Genomic DNA, 17802 nt, shown 5'->3' with positions numbered 1-17802 from the left:
CTCTTGCAAAAAGATCTATGAAGGGATTTTAGCCTGAAGAAGCCTGGCAATTTAAACAAGATTATCCTTAATGGAAGAGCAAAGGAAGCAGATGGGAACACGCACAAACAAATAAACAAAAACTGTACCTCTGCTTCTACATGACCTGAGTCTTTTTGTCTCCCATCACCAAATATGTGTTACTCCCTTTTCTTCAGCTTCCTCAGAACTGTACTTTCCTTACCACTTCTTTCCCCTCCTGTCCTCTTCACCACCACTTCTGCTTGACCAACTCAGCAGCAAACTACAGGTTCCTCAAAAGTAGCACATTTGTTAACATTAATATGTACACAAATGGTCCCTCCTTACCGCTCCATATGGGCAGTGAGCTGTCCCATTTTAGACATGAAACAGCACATTCAGTAAAATAAGCCTAGAAACACAGGCTTTACAGTGGAGAGTGTGTTAGGAATGCATCCAGAACAGAAAATACTCAGAAATTATTTGTTTACCTGTTTCTAGCTGGTGACTTTCCTGCATCCTCCTGGACAGACCCAAGGCGTGCAGACAATGTGGAAGTTGAAGAGTCTGGGTGAATTAAACTGCATGGAAAGGAGCAAGATAGAGATGTTTGATGTATTTGTGACATCCAGTGCATCAGAACAGCTGTAATTAAAGTACGGTTAATTGTCATATTACCTCAGACTCACACCCATGATTGTTAAATCAACAAGGGAATAGGGAGATCTTTCCCCATCTGTAGGCCAATGGCATCTGGAAGACAGTGCTCCTGTCTTCTTCCAAACTCAAGTCTTGAACAATACAGACTGTTCCTACTTCTTGTATTATCCTGCTTTCCCACCTGCTTCCCCTTCTTACACATCTTTCTTGCTTACAGGCTGCTATGAGATGCTTTGGCAATAGACACATAGCCCCCATCTCCCCAGCATATCATCTTTGCAATCCAAGCAACGCTCTCCATAGCTACTGCTAGACAGCTTTTGCCAAGATAGCCTGAGAACCTTCTGTAATTGTTTAACTCGATCACAATCACCTTTGCCCTCCTTCTGTTTCTACCCCAGGAGGAAGGACAGCAGATGTTCAAACACCATCAAAAGAAATTCCTATTAGAAAACTGTATCAGATGTAAGCCACTACAGGCCAACTGATACAGCCACACTGGCTGTGCTCTGGCACAGTAAATGCTCCTAGCATGATAAGTGATCTTCATGAGAAACTGTAAGCAATGCAGCTTTGCCTGAGTAGCTGTATTTATCCAGAGTACACCACTCCTTCACTTTTAAAGGACATGGCTCTTCGAGTTAGTTAAAGCAGGAACTCTGTGTTCCAACTGTTCAAAGAGCAGAGCAACATCTGACAAGTACATGCAGCACCAGTCTCCCTAAATGCTTTTCTCGCTGCTTTGCAGCATCTTATCTCAGATACATTATTTTGGAAAGTGATAACTCCCAAGTTTTCTTCTGAAACAAACTATTTCTCATGCAGATGCCACTATTAGCACAAAACCTCTGCTCCATTATGAAGTTTTGAGTCGACAGTTCCCATTGTGGCACCATTTAAATTCAGTGTCTTGAGTTTAAATCTCTTAAGGTCAGTTAGTAACTTACCAAACACAGTATTGAAGAAAAGCACTGTAACCCACTGCAAAGGGCAACAAGCACTGAAGAAAATGTTAATCTTGTTAAACCACCTAATCCCAAATCTCTCTTCCTCTCACACACAAAAGAAGCCCCCATTTACTCAGTGTCTCCCAAAAACACTAAGTGTTCCATTACAGAGTTATCAGCCTTTCAACAATAGGAATTATTTTTCGAGTGCTACAAGCTGCCCAAAATAAAGATTTAAATACTTTCTTTACATGTTCATGTCTACAAGCTGCTGAATTGTCATTATAAAGATACTAATAACACGCCCAAAGACAAAATAAACAGTACCTTCAGTATTTTGCACATTTGAAGAGAAGATTCTTAGAACACCTACTTATTCTCCAATTCAAAATTTGTTAGTATTTATCCATGCATTGTTATGTTATCACTTTAAATGACCATAACATTAAACCAGAAGTACTTTCCTTTATTTAGGCCTACAGCTGATCATTTAAATGTTTCCAGATAGGAGCACCATACTCCAAAAAGCAACATGCAAAGCAAGAGTCAGGGCATTTTCTGAAGACAGAAAATGGTTTGACAGGTTTTTTTATATACTATCAGAAGAGATTTGCTGAGGGGCACATGCCACTAACACTACTGCTCAGATAAACAAAGGTTCTGACTCAAGACCTCCTCAGTAGTTTTGTATCTGCCTGTTCTTCTGTTTTAGGGAAATGAGCCCAAATGCCACACTAAATTATTTCTTCTTCCCCACAACATTAAATTAAATCAAGGTATTCCAAAAATAACTTGCACAGCACTTGAGAAGTACAGCGTTCTTTTACTCATGGTCCAAAAATAAGGATCCCCTCATCTGAGAGCAACAGGCATAAATATACTTTGAAAGGAGGTTAGAGAACCTTTACAGCTGTCCTTTCAATCCCAATTCTTCTGAAACAGGCAGTTAGTTCCGTCACTTCTCTTTTACCTACACAGAGTATTTCTTACATTCTCTTGCCCAATTCAAAACCTGACAGGTGAAGCACTAATGTTACATTGACTTGCCTCTCAATACATTGGGGGTTACCAGGTGTGATTTTGGTTTTGTCTTTTTAAACCCTGAAGACAACAGCCTGCTCTGTCACTGATACAGAATCACTGATTCAGTAGGTTAAAGGAAGAACTGCAAATAATTTAAAACTCCACTAGAACTGTTTCCACATTTCAACCTGAAGAGAAGAATATTACAAGCAAGCATAGGATTAGATTCTTTTTACAGCAGCTGGAATCTAAGCTTCCTAGGTGGAAACCACCAGCCTTTTTCTAGCTGTCAGCCTGAAAACAGTTGAGATTCTGGAGCTCAGCATGAAGCCATTGACTTTACCTTTGCCAGGTTAGATCCTCCTCCAGGAAGATGTTGCGGCTGGCTTTGCGGCTCCCAACCGGTGTACGCGGCTCGCCAGGATCCAGCACAGACACAGAACACGCAGAATCTGACAGGGCATTTAAGTCTTCTCCAATGGAGTTACTGTCCGTGGAGTGTGCATAGCTTAAGGCTATTTTACGGCAGTAAGTGCAGGCTCGGAGATCCCCTATGGAAAAGGGAACCAGAGAGTGTAAGTGAACAGGAACAAACAGTACTCTGTTCCTAAAGGATCAGAGGTGTATAGTGGTGGAAACAAAAGTATTTTCTGTTTCAAAACCTCTTTGCAAGTCTAATTCTCATACCCTCTTAAAGGGCAAAACCCTGGGTAATTACACACTCAGGGAATTTTTCCAAGGTAGATGATGCGTAACACAAGATCAGTGAAAGAGGAGAGAGAAGAGAGAAAAGGAGAGGAAGAGGGAGGGAGGGAGGGAGGGAGAGAGGGAGGGAGAACACATGTGCCCACTGAAATGATGGCAGAACAATAGCCAGTCAAATATGATACACCAGCTGATGTCTAGAATTTGGGAACCGGTATTTGAAAGACTTTCCCCTTACCCTCAATTAAAACATGCAGCTCATCTTTTAAAACTACTGTTACTAAGAGCACTTTTTCCTTGAGCACACTTTCTGTAGTGCACACCCTTGTTAAATAGTGGCCATATTTGTTTTGTAGTGTGGTAAAAATTAGCAGGCATGGCATAATCCCCCACTTGATAAAGAAACTGGTAGAAGTAGGTCCTGTGATTCTTTTTCCTTATTTTTAAGCCCGCTACAAACCTGTACACCATTTTCTAGCAGATGCCAGGATCTCAGACGCAAATCTGAGCACACAGAGACTGTTCTGTTTCTCAGTAAATAAACCCTACCTGTGTAGCCCATGAATTTTCCAGGGATTTCTTGATTGCAGCATCGACTACAGAAGATCTGCCCACAAAGTCGACAGTGGTGCCTCCTCCGGAAGGTGGTGAACTTCTCGCTACAGTCATAACATTCCTTGCACTGGCTGTCAGGCATCCAGTACTGCTTCAAGTCACTGTCCTACGAGAGAAGACAGCAGATAAAAGCTTTTTCTTTTGTAAATAAGAAAGCATGTTTAGTTTCATAACTCTATGTAGACTGTGCTCATGGAAAGGAAAATTTCATGTACTCACATATCTGTGCACACATATACATACTCTTGCACAAAAGCCCACAAAGGATTTTTCATGTGGTTTTACAGGGAATCAGAAGGCTAAGAGCTCTGAACTAAGAGAATAAATCCAGTAGGACTCTGCCTCCTGGATCCAAGATGGAAGCAAAGCAGAATAAAACTATCATACAATGTAGACAAAAGTCAAAAAGAAACAATTACATGAAGTAGTGATTGGTCTCCCCTCTCATTTGCCCACAGCACATGAGAGGTCCTCAACTAGCACAGTTTAAAAATGAAAAGAAAAAAACCCCACCACATATTAGTTAAAGCTGTTATCTAGGAGTAAATCAAGTTATGACAAATTATTAATGCAGGAAGATAATTTCAACAGCTAATATTGGGATATGTTTTGAAAGGATTATAGATGCATGTAAAAAGTTTTATTACATAATCAAATTCTTCAATACTTCAGTGAACAGTTGTAAAAGCCTGTCCCAGACGGATCTTGTTTCAAAACTCCAGGTTAACTGCTATGTGAAGAAAACTGAAATTCACATTCAGCAGGCAACAATGTATATTAATTTACAGCACTGGTATAGCCACAGGAAAAACATCATCTTAAAAACAGAGAGCTAAAACTTCCATTTGGTGTTGAAGCTATAGAGCAAGAAAAACTCTCAATTGTGATTCTGAGCACACCAGCTGCAACTTCCATGGATGGAGACAACTGCTAATGGTCACATGACAGACAGCCCTGGCTGTGAAACGCTCTTTGCTAGAGTTCAGTTCTGGCAATAAGCCTTTTCAGAGGGACTGAATGCTCCAGCTTTTTCTTAGGAAGAGAAACTGCTGCAAGTGTTTTCTCAAAACAATTGCTAAAGAAAGGCGATCCATGCTCTCATTTTCACATAATCAAAAAAACCCATTGGGTTTTATCTTACATGGTGATTTATTTGTGGATATTCACAAAGTAAAGTTTGACACAGCTACTAGACCAATTTTGAGACCAAAGCAGTTATGATCAACAACACAACACTTTCATGCTGTCCTCACCCAAGAAAACCCACACAGAAAGAAGTTGAAGGCTGCTCAAGACAATCTAGTTTTAGAGAATCTAGAAATTTTTAAAATTAACACTAAGCTTCAAGCAGGGAAAGCCCTGGTCATATTCATTCATGAAAGGCTTCTGCTTCACTCTCAAAAATCTTGCCCTTTCTATCAAAGCAAGATTGTTCTTACAAGCAGAATAGCACTGGAAGCTAACTAAGTTCACTGAAAGTCTACCTATAAAAGCTATCAAGCCAAAAGCCTTTTTCTTCCTCTACGAGTTTAATTAAATGTACTTTTGCCTGTTCATGTCTTGCTCACAGACACAGCTATTTATACCCTCACTTATAAATAGTTGTGGATTCTTTTCTCAACTAGATCCTCTTCTTAAAGGTATGGTCCAACTCAGCAGATGGAGGTGAAACCAGCAATTCAGTAGCAACCACCAGACCCTTGTCTATCTAAATCAAAACTGATTAACAGGGCAAGCCTTTCAAGTAAATATTGCTGACTAATCAATACCACAGTAAGTAGCAGATTTAAGCCATTCTGGGAATTCTCATCACTATTTGTGATATCTCATTACTATTTGTGACTATTCTCATTACTATTTGTGTTAATGTGTTTCACCTGCCCATGGTCAGCCTTCTAGGGAGAAAACTATCAGGGTTTTTTTTTTCACTAGATTGGGTAACAGAGAAGTGGGAAGGAGTCTAAAAAGAGAGCATCTGGTCCCAGCACAAGAAGCCAAGTAAATGCAATGATTCACTCCCACAATATGACAGATGTTTGGCAACTCAAAGGTCAGCATCAAATGAAATTGTTTTCCCTGCATCCACACGACGCTTTTTGAGTTTATTCACTCATCTTTCAAATATACGGAAAAAAAATTCCCATGGTGTATCTAAAAACAAAGCTCAGAGAAGCCCAGTAAAGAGTTCATTTTCTAGATGGTTTGGCCTACAAATCCTTCAAAAGAAGTACCTGGCTCTTCCCCTCCATTATTTCTTTGAGGCGTTTTAAAACAGTGCTGAGGCTTCTTAACTGAACTGCAGTTCGAGGATCATGACCTCCAAGAGGTGGTTCTACTTTCCTTCGATTGTCTGGAAGGGAAGGGAGAGCAATATTCATTTTTTCCATGATATATCAGCATTCACATCACAACACAAAGCCCCATTAGAGGGAAGAACATTCACATATATATACATTTTACAAAGTTACAATGTGTATCACTTCTTGCCCTTGCATTCTTTTCCCCCCAGTGGACCTTCTGATGCCAGATAGCTTGCTCTGACTGACATTTTAAATACCACGCTCTGTGTTTACAAGAAGCCATTAAAGTTCTCTGAGAATGAAAACATCTTTTAAAGAAGTGATTTTCAACCTACTATATGAAGCTTGTAGTAGTCTTTTACAAAGCCCTGAAGTCTCGTTTTTAAAATGCCCTCTAGGATACTAATACTTACTAAATAATTGCTACAATATACATATTCATTCTAGGACTAGTACAAGTCAATGCTTTAACCTGAACTTATTTATAAATGACTACAGCAAACATCAGGGCACCATTGCTCAGTTTCTATTAAAAACAGTAACAGAATAAAATACATTCAGAAGTTCACATTTTTGAGGGGTTTGGGTTTGCTTTTTTGTTGTTGTTGGTTTGGTTTTTTGCTAAGAAAAACATCAGGTTGTTGAGAACTTGTACAGTCATTCTTGATTAACTATAGCAAAGAGACTCCTGAATAAAAATGTAATGCAGCCAATTTCTTTCCTATAAAATGCTTCATTACTTTGGACCATTGCTGAACAAGTTACAAATAGGCTCCTTCTCTCCAGAAAGATTTGAAAACACAGTTCTCTATTTACCTAAACATTTAAACGTTTTCAGAATCTCTTTCCTAGATCAACAACTTTCTGAATAGTTTAAAGTTTCTTACCATCCTCGTTGCTCTCCATCTGACTAGTGTTTTATTTAGCTTGCCCCTAGTACAGGAAGAACAGACATGGCTGCTTTCTGTTTACTGCCTGAGCTATCCCTGATGTCAGCAGGAATAAAGCTGACAGCTCTGCCTGAAGCCTGTTAACTGTTGCTGTGCAGTAACAGCTACGCTACTGCTTCGCATGCAGCAGACCAAAAACCCTCCCTGTAATGTGACTAAAACCGTGGGTTCCGTGCCTCCTCTTCAGCTTCCTAGTATGTATTTTTAGTCAATCAGCCTACACATAGCTGCTATGTACAACAAAGAATGCACAACGTTTTCCTTTTTAAGAAAAGGAACCCATTTCTGTAACTAGCCACTTGGAATTGATTTCTTTTTAAAAATCAAACAGACTTTTCAGCAGTACAAAGTTGAATATGATTAAAGGGACTTTCATATTTCAAGAAGACATTGATAATACCAGAGAAACCTCTGGCTCCTCCTTACTTCTATCACAAGATCTACGCTGCGTTTACTTCCTGGTACTCCCTCTGAATTCAAGAGTATCTCCTTCCCAGGAATGTTGCTTCCAATTCAAAGAATTGCCAGATAATTCCAACAAATCTTGTCAGGCAAGCGATTCCCAAAATACAAACATACACAGCATTAAGGAAACGCCACAGGTAACTCCACACTGGTTCTTGTTAGTTAAATGCCCTTTTCTCTGTTACATAAAACAATGTCAGAAGGATGCCATCTACATAAGAAAAAACATGCCACCAGCAGTAGCAGCACATGGCCAACCTGTTTATACCAGAGAAGCTGACTGATACTCAGATTAAAATTCAGTTAGTTCTTTCTCTTCTCAATCATGAGATTTCTCCCTTTCAGAGGAAAAACACACTGTACAGCAAGAACGTAAGAAGTTATCATTCCTGCAGTAAAGAAAACACTGTCTAAAATGCCATCCTTCAAAAACAATTCCCATTTATCAATCTTAGGTTAACTCTTACCCCTGGTCCAAACTGCATTATTGCAAGTACCACAGTCACTTTGTCAGCTAATGCACACATGATTTATAGATACATACATTCCCAGTGTTGCAACTGTATTTTCTCACTTTACCAATAAATACACAAAACTCATGTTCTGTTCCACAGACACAGAAACCCTCAGAGTGTTGTTCTTGCTTTGCCCAGGTAATCATGCCAGCTGCCATCAGTAGTACTTCTGAAGAGTTTTCATATCTCCTTTTGATTTGATCTAAGAGGGTTGACCACACTTACACATCAAAGTAGTGGTAAGCCTTTTTGGCACTTCTGAAGCGGCAAACTCAGTATATCACCAAATCATAGAACATTAAGGGGTTGGAAAGACCTTAAAAATCATCTAGTCCCAACCCCCACTGCCATGGGAGGGACACCTCCCACTAGAACAATGCTCCAGCCTTGTCCAACCTGGTTTTGAGCAGTGCCAGGGCTGGGCCATCAACAAACTCCCAGGGCAACCTGTTCCAGTGCCTCACAGCCAAGAATTTCTTCTGCCTGTCTAGCCTAAACTTCCTCTCTTTCAATTTGTATCGATGACTCCTTGTCCTGTCACTACAGTTCCTGACAGAGTTCCTCTCTGGCTTTTCTTTAGGCCCCCTTCAGATACTGGAAGATTCCTATGAGGTCTCCAGGCAACCTTCTCTTCCCTAGGCTGAACAGCCCCAAATTTCTTATGCTATTACATATATGCTTTCATATATATATATGTGCTACTGAAAGAAATTTTTGCTTGTCATTGCTACATCTCAGCCTTAAAGATAACCACACAAAAATTAGTGTGGAACACATCTTTTCAGCAATACCAGTTTATGCAGCAATTGTGGTTTTTTCTATCCATTCCCTTCCCATCTCCATGTTCCCTTAACAAAACCTCAAGAAAATGCAAAAGGGATTCCATACAGACTTCAAAATTGATTTATTTCTAACTTATTTATTGTTCTTAAGTTAAAAATTAACTCCTACAGCTAAAAAAAAAAGTTAACTTATTTCAACAGTAAACCTCATCCTTCCTCTATGTATTTATGGTTGCTGACCCTTGGTAAAACCTAGGGAAAAAAACTCTGAATTATAGAAATATGTTTTTACAGAGTTTCTTCCATGACTATATAGTATTTTGGCATTCATTTTACAGTGAAAGACAAGGTAAAAAACACCACAAAAACTACTTTGGTGCAATCTAGAGTTTCAGAACTGACCATATGCTAACGCAAGAGGTAGATATTCACACAGTTTCAACAACAAAAAAGTACCCCTGCCAGAGATGCCACAGTTTTGCTCATATAAAACAACACAAATTGCTTTCTAATTACTCACTGCCACAGCATAAAATTTCATATTCAAGTTCATTACCACAGTTCAAACATCATGTCTTCCCCAAGTCACTGCTATAAAAAGTATTACCACAAAAAGTAGGAAAAATGTCCTTTGTTTCATTTTACAACATCCATTTTCATGCTCCAAAATCTTTTTGATTAGGAAAGATGCTCTGGTAATAACTCATGCTCCACAATGGCTTCCAGTAGCTCCCACATGTTTTCCTCAGGCCTTCTTCCCCCTATACAATCATTGGCCATTCCTTTCTCCTGCTAAGCTCCTTTGCTACTCCCTATTACTGCCAATCTGTTAAAATTGTCTAGCATTAACAGCATTATCCTGTGGGACAGGGTAACAAGCTGGAAGTGTTTTTACTACCCATGCTCCCTCTGCAGCAGCTCAGCATTTTCAGTTCTCCCCAACAGGATTTGCAAGCTGTGACATTATCTCAGTGACAACAGTCTCATAATGGGACTATTTTGGTTCAATTCAGCACCTTGAAAGCCCTCATCTGACAGCACAGACACACACGGTCCAATACAACCAGCTGTGCCCACAGTCACTTGGCAGTGACACCAGCTCCACACAACAACGGAACAGACTGCCCAAGAGCGAGGCCACACGACCCTCAGATTGCAGAGTCTCAGCACTGGTTCTTGAGCCACACAAACCCCAGAGCATCTCTGACAAAAGCCACGCATCCAACAGCTCCTCCTATTTTCACAAAAGCCAGTAAGGAGCTATTATAATGTTTTGTGTAAGCAGTCCTGAAGGGACGCACACAACTGAAACCCTACATGTCTCATGCCAGACAGTGTCCTACAAGAGCCACCATCGCTCCACATTGTTCTGCACTTGCAGCTGTCAGCCAGCACAGTCCCTGAGCAATGAAAAGATCTGCTGCACAGACACTACAAGCTAATGGAGGGATGAGGGGTGAGGGTCAGCATCTTCAGGAACAATTTCATTTCATCACTATTTAGAGGCACCGGCAGCAGCCTTTTATTTATTTATTCCTTTCAGTTTGCTTAACTTGACACATTATTTAAGATCAAGTAGGCTAGAGAGACCTTTGTGAAGGCCTTATATATATTTTTCTGCCTACACTTGCCCACCTTATTAAGTATCTAAGTAATGGCAAAGCCTAGAGAGACATTTACAGGTCTGCGGACACAGGGCTACAAGAAAACTCAACTCGATTAGACACCTCGCTGTTACTGAAGTCAGTGGGTGACCCAACCTACCAATCTAGATGTTTATGTAAATCCCATCATTTATTTTCCCACTTTTCATTATTCAGACATTATAATAATTTCTAAGATTATTTGTGCAGCCCAGCATCAGCTGCAATAGCAGAAGTAAAATTCTCTGCTACTCAGTGTTCAGAAATCCTCAAAGACCTGATTATTCAGCACCTTTTAAGGTAAAAAAAGGAAAGAAAAATAATTTTCTGAAGTTTGCTTCAAAAAAACCCAATGCCTGATTTTTAGAGAAGGACAATGCAAGTATTTTTCCCCCTCTTCAAATAAAGAGAGATGGCCTAAAAAACTCCCCCAAAACCTTCTCACCAATCCAGTATACTTTTACATGCGTTACACAGAGCTCATGTTTGTTACAGCACCAAGGTTATTTGGGGGAAAATACTCAGCAGCAAGTAAGGCCACTCACCACACACTATCACAGAAATCTCTTCCAAAAGTGACCAGCAATTCCTGTTTGGTCTAACTTTACTTCTTTACAGGCTGATTCATCACCACATTTTTCTAAGCATACTTGCATCCAAACCCAGGGATATGAATGGAGGTCCTGAAAAGGAATTCCTATATGGAATAATACAGCAGCAGTTCCTCACACGCACGTTAAACTAAGTCTTATTCCCTGTTTGATTAATCCCAGTGGAAATCAAACAGCAAGATTATTTCTGCCTTCTGAGCATCGAACAACATACCTCACCGGAAGGTTTCTAACATCTAATCCCCAGGCAATTTCCAAGTGATTTATAAGAGGTACCAAGAAAAAGTAGATGGGCTTATCAGCCAAGAGCACATAGCCATTCTTGGAACATTTGAGGAAGTTCTTTAAAAAGAGCCCAAGCAAACAAATCAAAACAAAAACCCCAAACCTTAACTGGTTTGTTGGAAGAAGTACAACTAAATAGATTAAACAGTACTAGAGGGCAAGGAGGAAGATGATGAACATGTTTAATTAAACATGCAAATGACTTAGATAAAAATGTTAGTTATCTGTACTAGACTTTTGCCTGGCTACCAAAACTCTTTCTAAAAATCCTATACACCTCTTTCTAAAAATCCTATACACATGAACAATATTTAGGATCTGATTGTTTGCACTAGGTACCACACTCTTGGAAATACTGTCTTTCACAAGACTTACCCAGTTTAGCAGTTTCCTCAAGGCTATCACTAACAGACAACAGTAACCAGACAGATCTCAAGAGGGAGCCCTGCAATCTACTTCCTAGCTCTTCCAGATCTTCATAGCCATTACACAGTTGCACCTTAGAAATCACAATCAACTCACATTCCAGCTAAAAGATTCAGTACAGCATCTAGCAATAGCTTCAAGGTTAGACAGGACTAAATTAAAAAAAAAAAAAAATCTTAAGCACAACTTCCTATTCAATTCTCGTCAAAACAACTACAACCAAAACCTTCATTTACAACTCCCTTGAAAACACAAACATCAAATTCATCCAGACTAAGCACTAGAGTTAGCATGTAGATGTTAAGAAACTGTAGTATCTCAAGATAAAGCAGAAATATTCAGGATCAAAGTTCAAGTGACTTTAAAACGTTGGATGTGTTTTCACAGCCTCTTCAGTTCCAGATTGTTTTCCAATTGAAAGAGCAGAGCCCCAACAAGAAGTTGTCTTGCTGGAACACCAAGAAGGGTGGAGGAATATGTTTATGAGGTTAAAGTGCAACCTCACTAACAGAAGCAGTGTAGCCTGATACTAAATTCTGCTATGAATCTAGACACTCAATGAACCTTTGGTCACATCCTTCCATCTCACCCTGAAGTATCCTGGCTAGTACAACATTGCCTTATAGAACAAAGAGCTGAAATTACCCAGAGTTGCAGAGGATCTTCTTTGCAGCTCACCAGTCAGTTGTTTTTTGTAAGGAATTGGTGATCTCAGAGACTGAGCCCTTGTGGGATGCTGAGGACTGGACCAGCCACCACTCAAAGCTTGTGGAACACTCTGTCCTGCCTCTGCTTTCTCTGCCGGGGAAGAAAGCCTGCCGTCATCTGGAGGTGACAAAGAGCGAGAAACCAACTGTTCAGACATGATAAAGAAAACCAGCAGTGCATGCAAAGCTAAGGGGAAAAAAACTCTCACAAACAGCTGTTTTGGATAATGATTAAACAAAACAAATTAATTTTTAGTTTTAAAAGTATATACACATCATGGAAACAGGACAGTAGGCTGTCTTCAAGGCTCAGACTATTTCAGAAATTCCCTACTGTGAAAAGCGTCAAAAAAAAAAACCCCGACAAATTATTCTTGAATATGAACATGAATTATTCTTGCTAAATAGAATAGCTGTACTTGACTATCAGCTTCCACCTTGAAAAGAGTTTTTCAGTTATTTTACAAGCCAGTACTGAGGTCACATTAAAGTTACCACAGCCTTTAATTTCCATCAGCAGATCAAGTATAGACAGGTTCTCATTGATTCCAGTAAGATGCACATTTCATGTGTTATTTCAAGGTTGTTTTCCCATTCACTCAACATAAGACTTTGCTGACTCCAGCTACCTTTGTCAGAAACAAGCAAGTGAAGCCAATATTGATCACATTTTATGCTACTTTCAATAAATTAGCAATGACAGGTGCTCCTCTACTATGCAAACTAATAGCAGCCATACCAAGTAATTAATTTTTCATTTTTCATAAGAAGAGTCTGAACAGATCCATTTGCTTAAGCAAAAAGCTGTCTTGGCCCTTTTCCCCCAGCCCAAACATTGCTGAAGTATGCTTAGCAGAGCTGGATAATGAACAGACTAAACAAAAGCAGCTGACCAGCGTGCCATCTCCAGTGAAGGGATACACAGATTTTGCACAAAACCCAGGTGCTTTTGTTCACCACTCTCTGCAGGATATTTCTTTGAAACCAAAAGGAACTCACATAGTTCTTTTAGAGTTTGCCTACTGAAAACATATTTCAAGACACAGGCCAAAATCAAGCAATATTTTTTAATATACAACACTTTCACAACACTTCAGAGTTCTTGATGCAAAGCCATGCAAACTAAGTGTGCACTTCCTGCTTTATTGCAGCTCAGCTGTCACCTGGCTGTAGGTACAAGAGGCACAGAAAGGTGAGGGATGGATGAAGTCTGAAGTAAGAACTTGCACTGGAAGGACAAGCACACATTTTGCTCATACAGGTTGGCAGAGGATTACTCCTACTTTCAGCCAAAAAAATTCATACAGACAAAGGAAATTCTGATGTCAAGCTAAGAATCTATACAATATGATCTGCTAACTGGCTTGTCTTTGACTTTCATGCGCAGCCACAGATTTCCAGCTGTAAGAAGCTGGCTATCTTCTCTCATAATAAAGCTCTACTATGTCACCCAAAACGAAGATGCAACATCTCTCACAAAAGAACTAACCTCAGCCCTTTGACACTATGCTCCTATGTTCAGAGGTGTTTTTACAAGCAGCAAAGGGCATGCACAACCAATGCACACAGTTCCCCCCAGCACTTACCTTTGCTGAAACGGAAGAGATTTACAAAAGAACTGTAAGCTGATTTAAAAGGAGGCTCATCCTGGTCAGGAGTCAGGGGTTTGAAGTGAGTGAGATGAGACGGACTGCTGGGAGAACGAGGTAGATCACTGGTAGAGTCCAATGTGGGAGACCGTTTGTCATCTGCAGCCATTTCACGTGCTCTGGAAAGAGGTCAGCAACACACATTACACATGGGGTGCTGAAACAGAACCTCTTCAGTCTTCTGAACAGGAGGTGTCTCTTTAGATCCGAGAGGAGAGACATTCACCCAACTGACCATAGGCATCTGCTATTAGCACAGATGAAGAGTGCCAAAGGAGCCCATGCCCCTGCCTAGCTACTGACAAGAGAGTGGCATCTCTGCAGAGGACAATTCACAGTGCCTAATTAAACATCCAGAGCAACAAAGTAAACAACCACTACACTGATGACACACTCCAGTTGAGGTTTATGGGAACTTGAAGTTTTCAAATGGAGACTCTGCGTGCATATCATGAAGAAGTTAGACAGCTCTTCTCCTAATGTTGTGACTTCTGCAGCCCTTGTAACAAAACTGAAAACAGGCATGCCTGAGCAAGCACAAAGCAGACTTGTTGTTTGGGCAGGTTAACTTCAGAATGAGAAGTAAAATGAACTACAAACAAAAGCAGGACTGAAAGATTAAGTTCGGTGGGAAACTATTTCCCTCCCCTCTGCATTACAATACAGACCCTTGTGCAAGTTACCAGGGAAGCAACCCAAACTGTGATTTACTTGTCAAATCTAACATCTCCAAACTTCCTTGTTTTCAAGAGCAGCTACATTAAGGAAAAACAAACAAAAACCCCAAACCACTTTCTGTATTAGGAGAAGCCATACTTGTAAACCCTATTTTCTGTGTACCAAAGCTTCCATAGAGCCAAGAGTCAAACTTTTCCCCAGCCCATACTTTTTAAGCTGAACAGACACCCAATTTCTTTCACAACACCTCACTCAGCCTGCACTTCTAGCCTGCTAGGCTAAGGTGCTTACCACCTTTGTCTAAGCAAGACTTAGTGAAATGTTTAACAGTACAGGAACCCAGGGAGCTGATGGAACCTATGAGTGATGGCTGATTTTTACCTGTGCTAAGCATCAAAACCCCATGTGAGCCTACTTCCTGCTTATCAGCTGATACACACTTCTCCATGAAATAACAATTTCCAGTCCCAACAATTGTTCCCTAGAACTTACAGGCATATATTGCTGACTAGAATATTTTCTTCCAAGTTCTAAAAAGCCACACCAAAAGAAATCTGTGCAGTCCAGAGAAAATCAACGTGATCAGCAAGTGACACTGAAAGTGCTAACAAGCTGCATGCAGCTCATGTGGCAAGCTTTGACTACTCCAACAAAGAATGCTGAAGAGATGATATCTGCAAGTCATTCACATGACTTCTCAGTGGACTTCTGCTTGTTGCTCTGTATAGTAAGCACCTTCAGCTCAGAGTTTCTTTTGCTATTCACATATCCTCAGGAAAGAAAGCAGAGAGGCATCATTTACTAAGTTTCAGGAGAAACTTTGGTCAGGTTCTTCATGTAAGTCTGAGTCTTAGTCTTCCACATCCCTCTCCCCTGTAAGTCAGGTATGTTTTGTGGTTGTTCATTTCAGCAGTATTATTCAAACAGGTGATTTAAACATACTTAAACACCAGAGTTCATGGAAGGCTTTCCTTGAAAAACACATCTTCAGGTAAATTTGGAATTGTTTCTTCAATCTTAAGGCAACCAATAGTTTACTTTTTAAATGTTGAACATACAAGAACGGTGTACCTTCACACATGCTACCACATTAAAAATGCCTCTTTGAAGTCAACCAGTTTTATAGGAAACTACGTTCATTATTCAGCAACTGACTATAGCCTGGCAAGAGAAGACTTACAAGCAAGTCTCTGAACTTGCATTAAATAGATATATGTGATCATAGAAAAATAAAAACTTTAGTTTCAAGGGGGGAAAAAACCCATAATAATTGCTTCTGTCACAGCAGTACTGGCCTAATTAAAACGATTGAAAAGAATAGCATTACACCTGGCATTAGCTCCAAAAATACCTGGATTTTCTGTGCTGTACAATACAGTAGCGGTGGGGTCTATCAGCCTTTCTACGCTTTAGTTGTCCCCCTATAGGGAAAATAATCCCCTCCACCCCACCGTAAGAAACCAAGAAATAGTCACTTATTTGTGTAATATGGGAAATGAGAAAGCAAGGTACACATATCGGTCAACAACCAGAAAACCAGAGTACATTCCTCTCAGGATCCTCCCCAACAGTCACGGGGAATGTATCTGAACCCACCTGAAGCTGCAGCTTCAGCAATCACCAACTCATCACCGATCAAATGCAGCTTCAGCAATCACCAACTCATCACCGATCAAATACGGAGTACGAGGGTGGCTGTGAGCCTCCTCACACGTACTGCTGTTGCATCCAGAGCGTCCCACAAAACTGACCACAACTGCTCAGTGCCAGAAGGATACGACCACTCCTTCTTACACAGACGCTACTCCGGGCACCTGGATAACACACCCCGGGTGCAAAAACACCCGCAATTTAAACACAACTGCGTGACACACGCTTCACTTCCAACCTCCGCGCAGGAGCCAGCTGCTTTGCCCTCCCCTCTGTGAAGGGAACACCGCTGCCTTCCCCTGCCTGGGATGGCAGACCCGGAGATCACCTGCGACGGGACGGGGAGGAAGCGGGGGGAAGCGACCCCCGGAGAGCCGCCGCCAGCCGCTACCAGGCAGCCCGGCCTGGGCAGCCCGGAGAAGGCTCGCGCAGCAAAGGGGCCACAGAGCGGTCCCGGCGGCGCGGCGCGGCCCCGGCGGGCTGTGCTCACCTGCTGCCCTGTCCTCGGCGGCGGTGCCGGTGCTGGGGCGGCACCGCCGCTCTTCCTTCACCGCCCGGCCCGGCAACGCCGCCAGCCCCGACCAACCGCCCGCCGACCGCGCCGTTCCCCGCCCAGGCATCGCCAATCGAAGCTCCTCGCACTCCACCCGTCGGCAGCGCCCGGCCCCGCCCCGCGGCCCTTCTCGGCTGCTCCGCCCGTGCGCGGCACACCCTGGCTGCTGCTTCGGGGGTCGTTGGGTGTGCGGAGAGCCGGTGTGTCCCCGGGGAAGTCATAGTACACTATATTTCATTAATATTCCCTTCTCTTCTATTCCCGCCCCGAGGTTCCGCGCCGGTCACGCTCCCCGCCTCGCCCCGGCCCCAGAGAGGTGCCCGCTCCTGCCCCTCAGGGCGGACAGTGCGGCTGCTCCGGGGCCGTGGTGTCGACACCGCCGCCTCAGCGCCAGCAGACGAGCCCTTGCGCGCTGTGGGTACCGCATCCCTGGGCTGGGCTGCGGAGCTCTCCCTGGGGCACGCCCGGCCCCCCTCGCGCCAGCGCGTTCCCTGTGCCGGCGGACACTCACTGCGCGGGGGTGCCACAGCGCGGAACGGGCCCGCCCCGGAACGGCGGCGGCGCGGTCCGAGCTGCCGCGGGCCCCTCGCACGGGGACACCGGCGCGCGAGACCCGGGCGGGCCCGGTTGCTGGCCCC

The 17802-nt window shown here is 42.2% G+C and overlaps 1 protein-coding gene across 10 annotated transcripts in view; it reads right to left on the bottom strand.

The window, feature by feature from the left end:
• The window catches only part of PIKFYVE (phosphoinositide kinase, FYVE-type zinc finger containing), a 66104-nt gene extending 48404 nt beyond the window's left edge, over positions 1-17700 (bottom strand). For 7 of the 10 annotated variants that reach the window (XR_014226570.1, XR_014226571.1, XM_082285045.1 and 4 more), the window contains exons 1-7: positions 17102-17162; positions 14221-14402; positions 12573-12752; positions 6182-6300; positions 3885-4056; positions 2974-3181; positions 492-581 (exon numbers count right to left, since the gene is read on the bottom strand). Coding sequence is in view for 8 of the 10 variants with exons in the window: in XM_082285045.1 (XP_082141171.1) it covers positions 492-581; positions 2974-3181; positions 3885-4056; positions 6182-6300; positions 12573-12752; positions 14221-14392 (941 nt within the window). In the remaining 2 variants the exon portion in view is untranslated. Of the gene's footprint in view, positions 1-491; positions 582-2973; positions 3182-3884; positions 4057-6181; positions 6301-7137; positions 7211-12572; positions 12753-14220; positions 14403-17101; positions 17163-17675 lie in introns of those variants that run through there. The other 3 variants (XM_082285047.1, XM_082285052.1, XM_082285046.1) reach the window with 3 other exon arrangements.
• Positions 17701-17802: the final 102 nt, after the last annotated feature.

The sequence above is a fragment of the Coloeus monedula genome (genome assembly GCF_965178545.1).
Source record: "Coloeus monedula genome assembly, chromosome: 7".
Lineage (NCBI taxonomy): Eukaryota > Metazoa > Chordata > Aves > Passeriformes > Corvidae > Coloeus > Coloeus monedula.
This window is presented reverse-complemented; position numbering and strand designations above follow the sequence as displayed.